The sequence below is a fragment of the Hemicordylus capensis genome, chromosome 5, assembly GCF_027244095.1.
Source record: "Hemicordylus capensis ecotype Gifberg chromosome 5, rHemCap1.1.pri, whole genome shotgun sequence".
NCBI classification, from domain to species: Eukaryota; Metazoa; Chordata; class Lepidosauria; order Squamata; family Cordylidae; genus Hemicordylus; species Hemicordylus capensis.
The window spans coordinates 124510432-124524918 of NC_069661.1; the positions used below are offsets into that span (position 1 = coordinate 124510432).

General features: G+C 45.9%; 2 protein-coding genes across 2 annotated transcripts in view; both read right to left on the bottom strand.

Moving 5' to 3' along the window:
- Window positions 1–7877, bottom strand: part of LOC128327404 (mucin-2-like) — a 32865-nt gene extending 24988 nt beyond the window's left edge. Inside the window, exons 1-4 of the mRNA XM_053256204.1 lie at window positions 4322–7877; window positions 2568–2675; window positions 1535–1653; window positions 1310–1368 (exon numbers count right to left, since the gene is read on the bottom strand). Of these exons, the coding sequence (XP_053112179.1) occupies window positions 1310–1368; window positions 1535–1653; window positions 2568–2675; window positions 4322–7877 (3842 nt within the window). The remainder of the gene's footprint in view (window positions 1–1309; window positions 1369–1534; window positions 1654–2567; window positions 2676–4321) is intronic.
- A 1355-nt stretch (window positions 7878–9232) lies between these two features.
- On the bottom strand, window positions 9233–12881 carry LOC128327405 (mucin-2-like). The gene is made up of 2 exons (XM_053256205.1): window positions 9384–12881; window positions 9233–9265 (listed from the first exon to the last, which is right to left on the bottom strand). The coding sequence occupies exons 1-2, from the start codon at window positions 12879–12881 to the stop codon at window positions 9233–9235; spliced, it is 3531 nt and encodes a 1176-aa protein (XP_053112180.1).
- Window positions 12882–14487: the final 1606 nt, after the last annotated feature.

The window sequence follows — 14487 nt, forward strand, 5'->3', positions numbered from 1 at the left end:
GCCCACTTGACAAGGTCATCTGAGGGGGCTCTGCTCCGGGTGCCGACAATGAGGGAGGCTCGGTTGTCGTGCACATGGGACAGGGCCATCTCTGTTGCTGCCCCCAGACGGAATGCTCTCCCAGTGGCTATTCACTCCTTGGTCTCCATCACAGCTTTTAGAAAAAGTGTAAAATCTTGGCTTTTTGCCCAGGCGTTTATTTGATTCTCTGCTGCTGCTCTTTATAGTCTTTATTGCTTCTATGCTTTTGTTTTAATTTTTTTAATCAGATTTGTTTAATTTTTTCCAACACTTAATATTTTAATTGTATCTTTTTTACCATCTTGTGTTAAAATGTTTTGCTGTAAACCGCCTTGGGATTGCTTTAATGAAAGGCGGTATATAAATTTAACAATCAATCAATCAATCAATCAATGTTAATGATGGTTCTCATCAGATCGCTTTTGCAAAGGCCCGTTTAAATGCTTTTCCTTCGCAGGTGTTAGGGAGATTCCAAGGTATACCAGTCACGCAAAGATTCTGCCCATGTAATAATCTAGAAATAGAGAGTGTGGAGCATGTACTTTTGGCCTGTGGGTTTTATGCTGATTTAAGACAAAATCTTATCTTCCCATTATTAATATCACAACCTGGTTGTTCAATCCAGGTATATGCGAAACTCCTCTTATCTGATTCCAGGTCTGAGGTAACCCTTGCTGTAGCTAAATTTTTAGCAGCTGTGATTAAACATAGGAGGAAATTAATAGCTTAAATTATTATTTTGTTGATATTTAATGTTACATCAAATTGTTTCTTTTGTTGGTGGTTTTTAATGCTGTATTTTGGGTCTTTTGACCATAATAAACTGACTGACTGACTTCAGCCAGCAAGTACTGGCTGGAAATCAGCTTGGGAGAAATGGGGCAGGCCCTATGGCAGTTGGGCCATGCCCTCTTTGTGTGTCATATCACATGCAATGGGGGCTCCAGTGGCCGTTTTCAGTCACTGAACCTCCAGCCCAGGTTCTTTGAACCCTGGCACTCAATGTTGGTTCTGCCCCTGGACAGGGATATTTACCTGTACTGCCTGATATACCAATAATTAAATCTGGGGCCTTGCACAGGCAAAGCAGATGCTCTTCCCCTGAGCTATGGACCCTCCCCATCATAGGTCTCCTCTGAGATGCATGGGATCAGGTAGGGTTGCAACAGAAGAAAGAGGAGTCCAGACTTGCTTGCTGGGTTTTCATGGAGAGATGAATGGCCATTGCAGAAGGATGAGGGATTGTATATCCATGTATCTCAAGCTGGTCTCTTCCTCAGGCACCTACCTCAGACGCAGGATCTTCACACCAATGTATCCAGAGACATTCTCGTAAACGTTGTCCATCTACAAAGTGGAGAAAAATCCACATTATCTTCAAAAATAGGATGGTGGGATGGTGAAAGACAGGCAGGATGGCGAAAGACAGGAAGGAAGGAGGAGAGGAGAGGAGAGGAGAGGAGAGGAGAGGAGAAAGTGGACAAGAGGATGATCGCCAATTAAAGATTATTACCTGCTCTTTAAAGTCAGCCTCAAGATTTTTATAGGCTTCAGAGTTTGTGTTTTCAAGATCATCTTTGTACTCCTGGTTGGTGATCCTCACTTGGGCTTCAATTGTCACAGGTACAGTTTCTAAAGCACAAAGAAAAATATAGGTGCCTACTAGCTGGAACCAGTTACCGTCCACCTCAGTGGTTCTAAATAACTTGCAGACAGTTCCTGTGTTATGACTGAGCCATGGAATAGCCTGAATTTATTTAATTGTGATTTTGCTATGAATGTCACTCCTGAAGAAGAGTTCTGTGTAATTCACAGTCTCCCTACCAGCTCGGTAAAAGAAAAGGTGTGGCCTCACTTCCTTATTCGTTTTAATCAGTTATCTTCCAGGCAGCCTCCAAAGTCTGAGCTCTGGCATTGTTTAAATCTGATCCCTTCAACTGAAGACATTTGACTGCAGCTCCTGTACTGTAGCATGCAAATAGCCTGTGTGCATGTGTGGCAGCCTTCAAAATGGCTACCGTGAGCTGGGATAGGGCCAGAAAGGCCCCAGAATGGGCCAGACTGGCCCAGAAAAGAACAGGGAGAGGCTGGCAGCGGGAGGGGGAAGCTTCCGAAATCCCACGCAGCTGCGGGAACAACCCACAGAGGTGACTGATTGGCCTGGGCCCGGGGGCGAAATAACTTTTCAAACCCTGGACTGGATCAAATTCGAGCCGAGACACGGGGGTGTTCATGGGGCACAAAACTGAACATGCCCGGTCTGGTTCAAGTCCGGTCCAGACTTGAACCTAACCAGTCAAACCCATTTTGTACACACCCCTATAAAATATCTCCAAAAATCCAATTATCAGAGCTGGTGGGTAGAACTCTTTTTGTTCTAACCATGCCCAAGAGAATGGGATGGGATGGGATGGGATTATTTGGGATGGAACAGAACAGGAGAGCCACCTGAAAATTAGGACTTTTTAAAAAATACGTAATACATACAGAGATCTGTGGTGCTGTGTGAGACTGGGGTGGGTCAGACTGCTCCCAATTGAACTTACCCACTTCTACAGGGATCTCCTCCACAGGAAACTCACATCTTGGCCCGTAGAATAAGTTATCAGGACACACACATTTAATCCCATCATGGAATCCATTGAGGCAAAGTCCTGAAGAGGGGGGGAAACCCTCCTATTGTTACTTGGTAAATGGCAGTCTATACAAAAAAAGACCACACAGCATATCTGCAAGCAGTAGGGAAGTGAAAGCCCACTCTCCCCCACTCACTGGGCCCCCAAACCCCAGCACTGTTCCCTATTGCTTTAGAGTTAGACCTGAAAAGCAGCATTGACTGAAGATGTCTTTGAGAGGACTGAAGAGGAAGGAGAGCAGCTTTTGAAATAGCTTTATGGGAACTTCATGAGCCAATGTGGTGTCGTGTTTAGAGTGTTGGACCATGATTGGGGAGACCTGAGTTCAAATCCCCATTCAGCCATGAAACTCACTGGGTGATTCTGGGACAGTCATGTATCTCTCTGCCTAACCTACCTCATAGGGCTCCTTGGAGGAAGAGTGGGATAGAAATGTAAAAGAAAAGAAAAAGAAACTATGATTAATTCATTTGCAGTTCTCCAGGAGTCTCCAGCCCAGTGGTAGACAAACCATCAATCCACTCATCATTTTTGTGAATGTAGGATCATAGAAAGTTGGCCCCCTCCACAGCAAATAACTAACAATCTCCAGAGAAAATATCCAAACCAGTATAGAGACTTTTCTGTTTCAACCGTTCTCTACTGATACCATGAAGTACCATCTCCCTTCCCGGCCCAGTGACCCAATTACTGACTAAGAGGGAAAATGAAGACAACACAAGAATGAAGAGGAAAGAGCAGCTTTTCAAACAGCCTGGTGAAAATGTAGGGCCCCCTCTCCAGTGCTCAGTCCAATACGACAGAGGAAGTGTGGGAGGCAGAGAATTGATCTCAGAGGGAGCGAGGTGGAGCATCACCCCCTCAAAGGAGCCAACATGCATGTTCTTTCTATTTTTAGGAAGAAATAGCCAATGGGGGGTGGGGGGAGAAGGAAGTCTCTCTGGGAATCTACAAATCAAGGCGGAGAAGAAATGCCTTAGTGTGGGAAATCAATTCAATCTCCACTGCTAACAACAACAACAAGCTATTTATATCCTGTCCCTCCAGTACAATATAGCTTAGGGCGGTGCACAATAGTAAAACAACAAAGGTAATGTAAAATTTAAAACAAACAAAACATAATGTGGGGGGGGGGATTAAAACAAACCCAATTAAAAATCAAAAACAAATCAGGCTGTAGTAAAACACATTAAAAACCCGCTCTAAACACATAAGTTTTAAGATCTCTTATTTTTAAAAAAAACCTAATTGGGCAGCATGGCTAATCTCTTCTGGGAGGGCATTCCAGAGGCAAGGGGCCACAACTGAAAAGGCCCTGTCTCTTGCACCTGCCAATCGAATCTCAGTCAATGGTGCATCTGTGATTAGGGCTCAAGATGAACCTGCTTAGAGCAGGAGAAGGAAGACTTGAGTATCTCTGAGTCAAACAAAACAACACATAATTGACTCCTCACTGAATAGAAGAAAGATTCCACTCTGTCGATAGGACTGAAAGTAATCACCTACCTGAGACGTGGAAACTGAGTTAGACTCTGCATGACCAATTCCCTCCAAAGCAATAAAGAGGCTTAATTTGGAACTCATTCCAAGCCCCACTTCCACTTTTCAGAAATAAGAAAAAGTGGCTTTCTCAAAGAGATTCAGGAAACAAAAATGATGCTTACCTGGGGTAGTTGTTATGGTGCTACTTTGTGTAGTCATAGCTGAAGTGGAGGAAATTGTAGTGGTGGCCTCTGTTGTCATGGGGGTTGAAGTTGTGGTTACTAGTATAGTAGAAGTTGTAATTATGGGCCCTGGTGTGGTTGGGAATGTAGTGGTGTCCTCTGTTATGATGGAAGTTAGGGTTGTGACTCCTGCTGTGGTCGAGATATCAGTGGTGGAGGCTATAGTGGTGTCTATTGGTGTGGACATTGTGGTTGAGCCAACAGGTGAAGTGGAAATTGTTGTGGTGACTACAGGTATAGTGGAAGTTGGAGTTGTGGTCTCCGGTGTGGTGGGAGTTGTTTTGGTCACATCTGTTGTGATGGAAGTTGTAGCAACAAGAGTGGTTTCAGTAGTCAAAGTGAGGGTGGTATCTTTTGGTGTGGAAGTTGTGGTTAAATCCATCGGTGTGAAGGACATTGTAGTGGTGCCTACCGGTGTGACGTAAGGTGTAGTTGTGGACTCTGGTGTGGTGGGGTTAGTTGTTGCTGTAACTACTGTGTCAGGCCTTGTGGAAATATTAGTGGTTTCTATAGGTGTGGGAGTTGTAGTTGTGTTCACTGTTGTGGTGGGAATTGTAGTGGGGACTTCTGGTGAAGTAGAGGTTGTAGTTGTCAGCTCTTGTGTGGTGGAAGTTGTAGTGGTTGCCTCTGCTGTACCAGGGGTTGCAGTTGTGGTTCCTGGTATAATAGAAGTTGTGATTGTGGTATCTGGTGTGGTGGAGAATGTAGTGGTTTCTTCTGTTGAAATGGAAATCGCCTTTGTGACTAATGGTGTGGTGGAGCTTTCAGTGGTGGAAGTTATACTCGTCTCCATTGGTGTGGACCTTGTAGTTGAGCCCACAGGACTGCTGGATGTTTCAGTGGTGTCTACTGGTGTAGTAGAAGTTGTAGGTGCGGTCTCTGGTGACGTTGAGGATGTAGTGGTGTCCTTTGTTGTCATGGAGGTGGTTGTTGTAACTACTGGAATGCTGGAGGTTTGGGTGGTGGAAATTAGGGTTGTGTCTATTGGCACAGAGGTTGTGGTTGAGCCCACAGGAATGGTGAAAATGGTTGTATCTCTTGGTGTGGAGGTTGTAGTTGTGTCCATTGGAGTGGAAAAAATTGTTATGGTCCCTTCTTCTGTAGAAGAAGTTGTAGTTCCAGTCTCTTGCATGGTCGAAGTTGTAGTGGTGGTCTCTGTTGTCATGGGGATTGAAGATGTGCTTAGCGGTAGAGGCGAAGTAGTAACTGTAGTTTCTGTAATGCTCGAAGACGTAGTGGTGTCCTCTGTTGTACTAGATGTGACTAATGGTGTGGTGGAGGTTTCAGTGGTGGAAGTTATAATGGGCTCTGTTGGTGTGAAAGTTGTGGGTGAGCCCACAGGAGTGTTGGATGTTTCAGTGGTGGCTACCAGTGTAGTGGATGTTGTAGTTGTGGATTCTGGTGTTGTGGGGTTTGTAGTAGTGCCCTCTGTTGTCATGAGGGTTATAGTGGTACCTTTAAGAGTGGTGGATATTTGAATTGTAGTGGTAGGAGTTGTGGAAACGTTAGTGATTTCTATTGGTGTGGAGGTTGCAGTTGTGTCCACATCTGTGGTGAAAATTGAAGTTTTGGCTACTGGTGTAGTAGTGGCTGTAGCTGTGGTCTCTGGTGCGGTCGAGGATGTAGTGGTGTCCTTTGCTGTCATGGAAGTTGTTGCTGTAACTACTGTGTCAGGCCTTGTGGAAATATTAGTGGTTTCTATAGGTGTGGGAGTTGTAGTTGTGTCCACTGTTGTGATGGGAATTGTAGTGAGGACTTCTGGTGCAGTAGAGGTTGTAGTTGTCGTCTCTTGCATGGTGGAAGTTGTAGAGGTGGTCTCTGTCTCCATGGGGATTGAAGACGTGGTTAGCGGTATAGAAGAAATAGTAACTGAGGTTTCTGTAACGCTTGAAGACATAGTGGTGTCCTCTGTTGTACTAGATGTGACTAGTGGTGTGGTGGAGGTTTCACTGGTGGAAGTTATAATGGGCTCTGTTGGTGTGGAAGTTGTGGTTGAGCCCACAGGAGTGTTGGATGCTTCAGTGGTGGCTACCGGTGTAGTGGATGTTGTAGTTGTGGATTCTGGTGTGGTGGGGTTTGAAGTGGTGCCCTCTGTTGTCATGGGGGTTGTAGTGGTAGGATTTGTGGAAACATTAGTTGTTTCTATTGGTGTGGAGGTTGCAGTTGTGTCCACATCTGTGGTGAAAATTGAAGTTGTGGCTACTGGTGTAGTAGTGGTTGTAGCTGTGGTCTCTAGTGTGGTCAAGGATGTAGTGGTGTCCTTTGTTCTCATGGAAGTTGTTGCTGTAACTACTGTGTCAGGCCTTGTGGCAATATTAGTGGTTTCTATAGGTGTGGGGGTTGTAGTTGTGTCCACTGTTGTGGTGGGAATTGTAGTGGTTTCTTCTGTTGAAATGGAAATCGCCTTTGTGACTAATGGTGTGGTGGAGCTTTCAGTGGTGGAAGTTATACTCGTCTCCATTGGTGTGGACCTTGTGGTTGAGCCCACAGGACTGCTGGATGTTTCAGTGGTGTCTAATGGTGTAGTAGAAGTTGTAGGTGCGGTCTCTGGTGACGTTGAGGATGTAGTGGTGTCCTTTGTTGTCATGGAGGTGGTTGTTGTAACTACTGGAATGCTGGAGGTTTGGGTGGTGGAAATTAGGGTTGTGTCTATTGGCACAGAGGTTGTGGTTGAGCCCACAGGAATGGTGAAAATGGTTGTATCTCTTGGTGTGGAGGTTGTAGTTGTGTCCATTGGAGTGGAAAAAATTGTTATGGTCCCTTCTTCTGTAGAAGAAGTTGTAGTTCCAGTCTCTTGCATGGTGGAAGTTGTAGTGGTGGTCTCTGTCACCATGGGGATTGAAGATGTGCTTAGCGATATAGGCGAAGTAGTAACTGTAGTTTCTGTAATGCTCGAAGACGTAGTGGTGTCCTCTGTTGTACTAGATGTGACTAGTGGTGTAGTGGAGGTTTCAGTGGTGGAAGTTATAATGGGTTCTGTTGGTGTGGCAGTTGTGGTTGAGCCCACAGGAGTGTTGGATGTTTCAGTGGTGGCTACCAGTGTAGTGGATGTTGTAGTTGTGGATTCTGGTGTGATGGGGTTTGTAGTAGTGCCTTCTGTTGTCATGGGGGTTGTAGTGGTACCTTTAAGAGTGGTGGATATTTGAATTGTAGTGGTAGGAGTTGTGGAAACGTTAGTGGTTTCTATTGGCGGGGAGGTTGCAGTTGTGTCCACATCTGTGGTGAAAATTGAAGTTTTGGCTACTGGTGTAGTAGTGGCTGTAGCTGTGGTCTCTGGTGCGGTCGAGGATGTAGTGGTGTCCTTTGCTGTCATGGAAGTTGTTGCTGTAACTACTGTGTCAGGCCTTGTGGAAATATTAGTGGTTTCTATAGGTGTGGGAGTTGTAGTTGTGTCCACTGTTGTGATGGGAATTGTAGTGAGGACTTCTGGTGCAGTAGAGGTTGTAGTTGTCGTCTCTTGCATGGTGGAAGTTGTAGAGGTGGTCTCTGTCTCCATGGGGATTGAAGAAGTGGTTAGCGGTATAGAAGAAATAGTAACTGAGGTTTCTGTAACGCTTGAAGACATAGTGGTGTCCTCTGTTGTACTAGATGTGACTAGTGGTGTGGTGGAGGTTTCACTGGTGGAAGTTATAATGGGCTCTGTTGGTGTGGAAGTTGTGGTTGAGCCCACAGGAGTGTTGGATGCTTCAGTGGTGGCTACCGGTGTAGTGGATGTTGTAGTTGTGGATTCTGGTGTGGTGGGGTTTGAAGTGGTGCCCTCTGTTGTCATGGGGGTTGTAGTGGTAGGATTTGTGGAAACATTAGTTGTTTCTATTGGTGTGGAGGTTGCAGTTGTGTCCACATCTGTGGTGAAAATTGAAGTTGTGGCTACTGGTGTAGTAGTGGTTGTAGCTGTGGTCTCTAGTGTGGTCAAGGATGTAGTGGTGTCCTTTGTTCTCATGGAAGTTGTTGCTGTAACTACTGCGTCAGGCCTTGTGGCAATATTAGTGGTTTCTATAGGTGTGGGGGTTGTAGTTGTGTCCACTGTTGTGGTGGGAATTGTAGTGGTTTCTTCTGTTGAAATGGAAATCGCCTTTGTGACTAATGGTGTGGTGGAGCTTTCAGTGGTGGAAGTTATACTCGTCTCCATTGGTGTGGACCTTGTGGTTGAGCCCACAGGACTGCTGGATGTTTCAGTGGTGTCTAATGGTGTAGTAGAAGTTGTAGGTGCGGTCTCTGGTGACGTTGAGGATGTAGTGGTGTCCTTTGTTGTCATGGAGGTGGTTGTTGTAACTACTGGAATGCTGGAGGTTTGGGTGGTGGAAATTAGGGTTGTGTCTATTGGCACAGAGGTTGTGGTTGAGCCCACAGGAATGGTGAAAATGGTTGTATCTCTTGGTGTGGAGGTTGTAGTTGTGTCCATTGGAGTGGAAAAAATTGTTATGGTCCCTTCTTCTGTAGAAGAAGTTGTAGTTCCAGTCTCTTGCATGGTGGAAGTTGTAGTGGTGGTCTCTGTCACCATGGGGATTGAAGATGTGCTTAGCGATATAGGCGAAGTAGTAACTGTAGTTTCTGTAATGCTCGAAGACGTAGTGGTGTCCTCTGTTGTACTAGATGTGACTAGTGGTGTAGTGGAGGTTTCAGTGGTGGAAGTTATAATGGGTTCTGTTGGTGTGGCAGTTGTGGTTGAGCCCACAGGAGTGTTGGATGTTTCAGTGGTGGCTACCAGTGTAGTGGATGTTGTAGTTGTGGATTCTGGTGTGATGGGGTTTGTAGTAGTGCCTTCTGTTGTCATGGGGGTTGTAGTGGTACCTTTAAGAGTGGTGGATATTTGAATTGTAGTGGTAGGAGTTGTGGAAACGTTAGTGGTTTCTATTGGCGGGGAGGTTGCAGTTGTGTCCACATCTGTGGTGAAAATTGAAGTTTTGGCTACTGGTGTAGTAGTGGCTGTAGCTGTGGTCTCTGGTGCGGTCGAGGATGTAGTGGTGTCCTTTGCTGTCATGGAAGTTGTTGCTGTAACTACTGTGTCAGGCCTTGTGGAAATATTAGTGGTTTCTATAGGTGTGGGAGTTGTAGTTGTGTCCACTGTTGTGATGGGAATTGTAGTGAGGACTTCTGGTGCAGTAGAGGTTGTAGTTGTCGTCTCTTGCATGGTGGAAGTTGTAGAGGTGGTCTCTGTCTCCATGGGGATTGAAGACGTGGTTAGCGGTATAGAAGAAATAGTAACTGAGGTTTCTGTAACGCTTGAAGACATAGTGGTGTCCTCTGTTGTACTAGATGTGACTAGTGGTGTGGTGGAGGTTTCACTGGTGGAAGTTATAATGGGCTCTGTTGGTGTGGAAGTTGTGGTTGAGCCCACAGGAGTGTTGGATGCTTCAGTGGTGGCTACCGGTGTAGTGGATGTTGTAGTTGTGGATTCTGGTGTGGTGGGGTTTGAAGTGGTGCCCTCTGTTGTCATGGGGGTTGTAGTGGTAGGATTTGTGGAAACATTAGTTGTTTCTATTGGTGTGGAGGTTGCAGTTGTGTCCACATCTGTGGTGAAAATTGAAGTTGTGGCTACTGGTGTAGTAGTGGTTGTAGCTGTGGTCTCTAGTGTGGTCAAGGATGTAGTGGTGTCCTTTGTTCTCATGGAAGTTGTTGCTGTAACTACTGCGTCAGGCCTTGTGGCAATATTAGTGGTTTCTATAGGTGTGGGGGTTGTAGTTGTGTCCACTGTTGTGGTGGGAATTGTAGTGGTTTCTTCTGTTGAAATGGAAATCGCCTTTGTGACTAATGGTGTGGTGGAGCTTTCAGTGGTGGAAGTTATACTCGTCTCCATTGGTGTGGACCTTGTGGTTGAGCCCACAGGACTGCTGGATGTTTCAGTGGTGTCTAATGGTGTAGTAGAAGTTGTAGGTGCGGTCTCTGGTGACGTTGAGGATGTAGTGGTGTCCTTTGTTGTCATGGAGGTGGTTGTTGTAACTACTGGAATGCTGGAGGTTTGGGTGGTGGAAATTAGGGTTGTGTCTATTGGCACAGAGGTTGTGGTTGAGCCCACAGGAATGGTGAAAATGGTTGTATCTCTTGGTGTGGAGGTTGTAGTTGTGTCCATTGGAGTGGAAAAAATTGTTATGGTCCCTTCTTCTGTAGAAGAAGTTGTAGTTCCAGTCTCTTGCATGGTGGAAGTTGTAGTGGTGGTCTCTGTCACCATGGGGATTGAAGATGTGCTTAGCGATATAGGCGAAGTAGTAACTGTAGTTTCTGTAATGCTCGAAGACGTAGTGGTGTCCTCTGTTGTACTAGATGTGACTAGTGGTGTAGTGGAGGTTTCAGTGGTGGAAGTTATAATGGGTTCTGTTGGTGTGGCAGTTGTGGTTGAGCCCACAGGAGTGTTGGATGTTTCAGTGGTGGCTACCAGTGTAGTGGATGTTGTAGTTGTGGATTCTGGTGTGATGGGGTTTGTAGTAGTGCCTTCTGTTGTCATGGGGGTTGTAGTGGTACCTTTAAGAGTGGTGGATATTTGAATTGTAGTGGTAGGAGTTGTGGAAACGTTAGTGGTTTCTATTGGCGGGGAGGTTGCAGTTGTGTCCACATCTGTGGTGAAAATTGAAGTTTTGGCTACTGGTGTAGTAGTGGCTGTAGCTGTGGTCTCTGGTGCGGTCGAGGATGTAGTGGTGTCCTTTGCTGTCATGGAAGTTGTTGCTGTAACTACTGTGTCAGGCCTTGTGGAAATATTAGTGGTTTCTATAGGTGTGGGAGTTGTAGTTGTGTCCACTGTTGTGATGGGAATTGTAGTGAGGACTTCTGGTGCAGTAGAGGTTGTAGTTGTCGTCTCTTGCATGGTGGAAGTTGTAGAGGTGGTCTCTGTCTCCATGGGGATTGAAGACGTGGTTAGCGGTATAGAAGAAATAGTAACTGAGGTTTCTGTAACGCTTGAAGACATAGTGGTGTCCTCTGTTGTACTAGATGTGACTAGTGGTGTGGTGGAGGTTTCACTGGTGGAAGTTATAATGGGCTCTGTTGGTGTGGAAGTTGTGGTTGAGCCCACAGGAGTGTTGGATGCTTCAGTGGTGGCTACCGGTGTAGTGGATGTTGTAGTTGTGGATTCTGGTGTGGTGGGGTTTGAAGTGGTGCCCTCTGTTGTCATGGGGGTTGTAGTGGTAGGATTTGTGGAAACATTAGTTGTTTCTATTGGTGTGGAGGTTGCAGTTGTGTCCACATCTGTGGTGAAAATTGAAGTTGTGGCTACTGGTGTAGTAGTGGTTGTAGCTGTGGTCTCTAGTGTGGTCAAGGATGTAGTGGTGTCCTTTGTTCTCATGGAAGTTGTTGCTGTAACTACTGTGTCAGGCCTTGTGGCAATATTAGTGGTTTCTATAGGTGTGGGGGTTGTAGTTGTGTCCACTGTTGTGGTGGGAATTGTAGTGGTTTCTTCTGTTGAAATGGAAATCGCCTTTGTGACTAATGGTGTGGTGGAGCTTTCAGTGGTGGAAGTTATACTCGTCTCCATTGGTGTGGACCTTGTGGTTGAGCCCACAGGACTGCTGGATGTTTCAGTGGTGTCTAATGGTGTAGTAGAAGTTGTAGGTGCGGTCTCTGGTGACGTTGAGGATGTAGTGGTGTCCTTTGTTGTCATGGAGGTGGTTGTTGTAACTACTGGAATGCTGGAGGTTTGGGTGGTGGAAATTAGGGTTGTGTCTATTGGCACAGAGGTTGTGGTTGAGCCCACAGGAATGGTGAAAATGGTTGTATCTCTTGGTGTGGAGGTTGTAGTTGTGTCCATTGGAGTGGAAAAAATTGTTATGGTCCCTTCTTCTGTAGAAGAAGTTGTAGTTCCAGTCTCTTGCATGGTGGAAGTTGTAGTGGTGGTCTCTGTCACCATGGGGATTGAAGATGTGCTTAGCGATATAGGCGAAGTAGTAACTGTAGTTTCTGTAATGCTCGAAGACGTAGTGGTGTCCTCTGTTGTACTAGATGTGACTAGTGGTGTAGTGGAGGTTTCAGTGGTGGAAGTTATAATGGGCTCTGTTGGTGTGGCAGTTGTGGTTGAGCCCACAGGAGTGTTGGATGTTTCAGTGGTGGCTACCAGTGTAGTGGATGTTGTAGTTGTGGATTCTGGTGTGATGGGGTTTGTAGTAGTGCCTTCTGTTGTCATGGGGGTTGTAGTGGTACCTTTAAGAGTGGTGGATATTTGAATTGTAGTGGTAGGAGTTGTGGAAACGTTAGTGGTTTCTATTGGCGGGGAGGTTGCAGTTGTGTCCACATCTGTGGTGAAAATTGAAGTTTTGGCTACTGGTGTAGTAGTGGCTGTAGCTGTGGTCTCTGGTGCGGTCGAGGATGTAGTGGTGTCCTTTGCTGTCATGGAAGTTGTTGCTGTAACTACTGTGTCAGGCCTTGTGGAAATATTAGTGGTTTCTATAGGTGTGGGAGTTGTAGTTGTGTCCACTGTTGTGATGGGAATTGTAGTGAGGACTTCTGGTGCAGTAGAGGTTGTAGTTGTCGTCTCTTGCATGGTGGAATTTGTAGAGGTGGTCTCTGTCTCCATGGGGATTGAAGACGTGGTTAGCGGTATAGAAGAAATAGTAACTGAGGTTTCTGTAACGCTTGAAGACATAGTGGTGTCCTCTGTTGTACTAGATGTGACTAGTGGTGTGGTGGAGGTTTCACTGGTGGAAGTTATAATGGGCTCTGTTGGTGTGGAAGTTGTGGTTGAGCCCACAGGAGTGTTGGATGCTTCAGTGGTGGCTACCGGTGTAGTGGATGTTGTAGTTGTGGATTCTGGTGTGGTGGGGTTTGAAGTGGTGCCCTCTGTTGTCACGGGGGTTGTAGTGGTAAGATTTGTGGAATCATTAGTTGTTTCGATTGGTGTGGAGGCTGCAGTTGTGTCCACATCTGTTGTGAAAATTGAAGTTTTGGCTACTGGTGTAGTAGTGGTTGTAGCTGTGGTCTCTGGTGCGGTCGAGGATGTAGTGGTGTCCTTTGCTGTCATGGAAGTTGTTGCTGTAACTACTGTGTCAGGCCTTGTGGAAATATTAGTGGTTTCTATAGGTGTGGGAGTTGTAGTTGTATCCACTGTTGTGATGGGAATTGTAATGAGGACTTCTGGTGCAGTAGAGGTTGTAGTTGTCGTCTCTTGCATGGTGGAAGTTGTAGAGGTGGTCTCTGTCTCCATGGGGATTGAAGACGTGGTTAGCGGTATAGAAGAAATAGTAACTGAGGTTTCTGTAACGCTTGAAGACATAGTGGTGTCCTCTGTTATACTAGATGTGACTAGTGGTGTGGTGGAGGTTTCACTGGTGGAAGTTATAATGGGCTCTGTTGGTGTGGAAGTTGTGGTTGAGCCCACAGGAGTGTTGGATGCTTCAGTGGTGGCTACCGGTGTAGTGGATGTTGTAGTTGTGGATTCTGGTGTGGTGGGGTTTGAAGTGGTGCCCTCTGTTGTCATGGGGGTTGTAGTGGTAGGATTTGTGGAAACATTAGTTGTTTCTATTGGTGTGGAGGTTGCAGTTGTGTCCACATCTGTGGTGAAAATTGAAGTTGTGGCTACTGGTGTAGTAGTGGTTGTAGCTGTGGTCTCTAGTGTGGTCAAGGATGTAGTGGTGTTCTTTGTTCTCATGGAAGTTGTTGCTGTAACTACTGTGTCAGGCCTTGTGGCAATATTAGTGGTTTCTATAGGTGTGGGGGTTGTAGTTGTGTCCACTGTTGTGGTGGGAATTGTAGTGGTTTCTTCTGTTGAAATGGAAATCGCCTTTGTGACTAATGGTGTGGTGGAGCTTTCAGTGGTGGAAGTTATACTCGTCTCCATTGGTGTGGACCTTGTGGTTGAGCCCACAGGACTGTTGGATGTTTCAGTGGTGTCTACTGGTGTAGTAGAAGTTGTAGGTGCGGTCTCTGGTGACGTTGAGGATGTAGTGGTGTCCTTTGTTGTCATGGAGGTGGTTGTTGTAACTACTGGAATGCTGGAAGTTTTGGTGGTGGAAATTAGGGTTGTGTCTATTGGCACGGAGGTTGTGGTTGAGCCCACAGGAATGGTGAAAATGGTTGTATCTCTTGGTGTGGAGGCTGTAGTTGTGTCCATTGGAGTGGAAAAAATTGTTATGGTCCCTTCTTCTGTAGAAGAAGTTGTAGTTCCAATCTCTTGCATGGTGGAA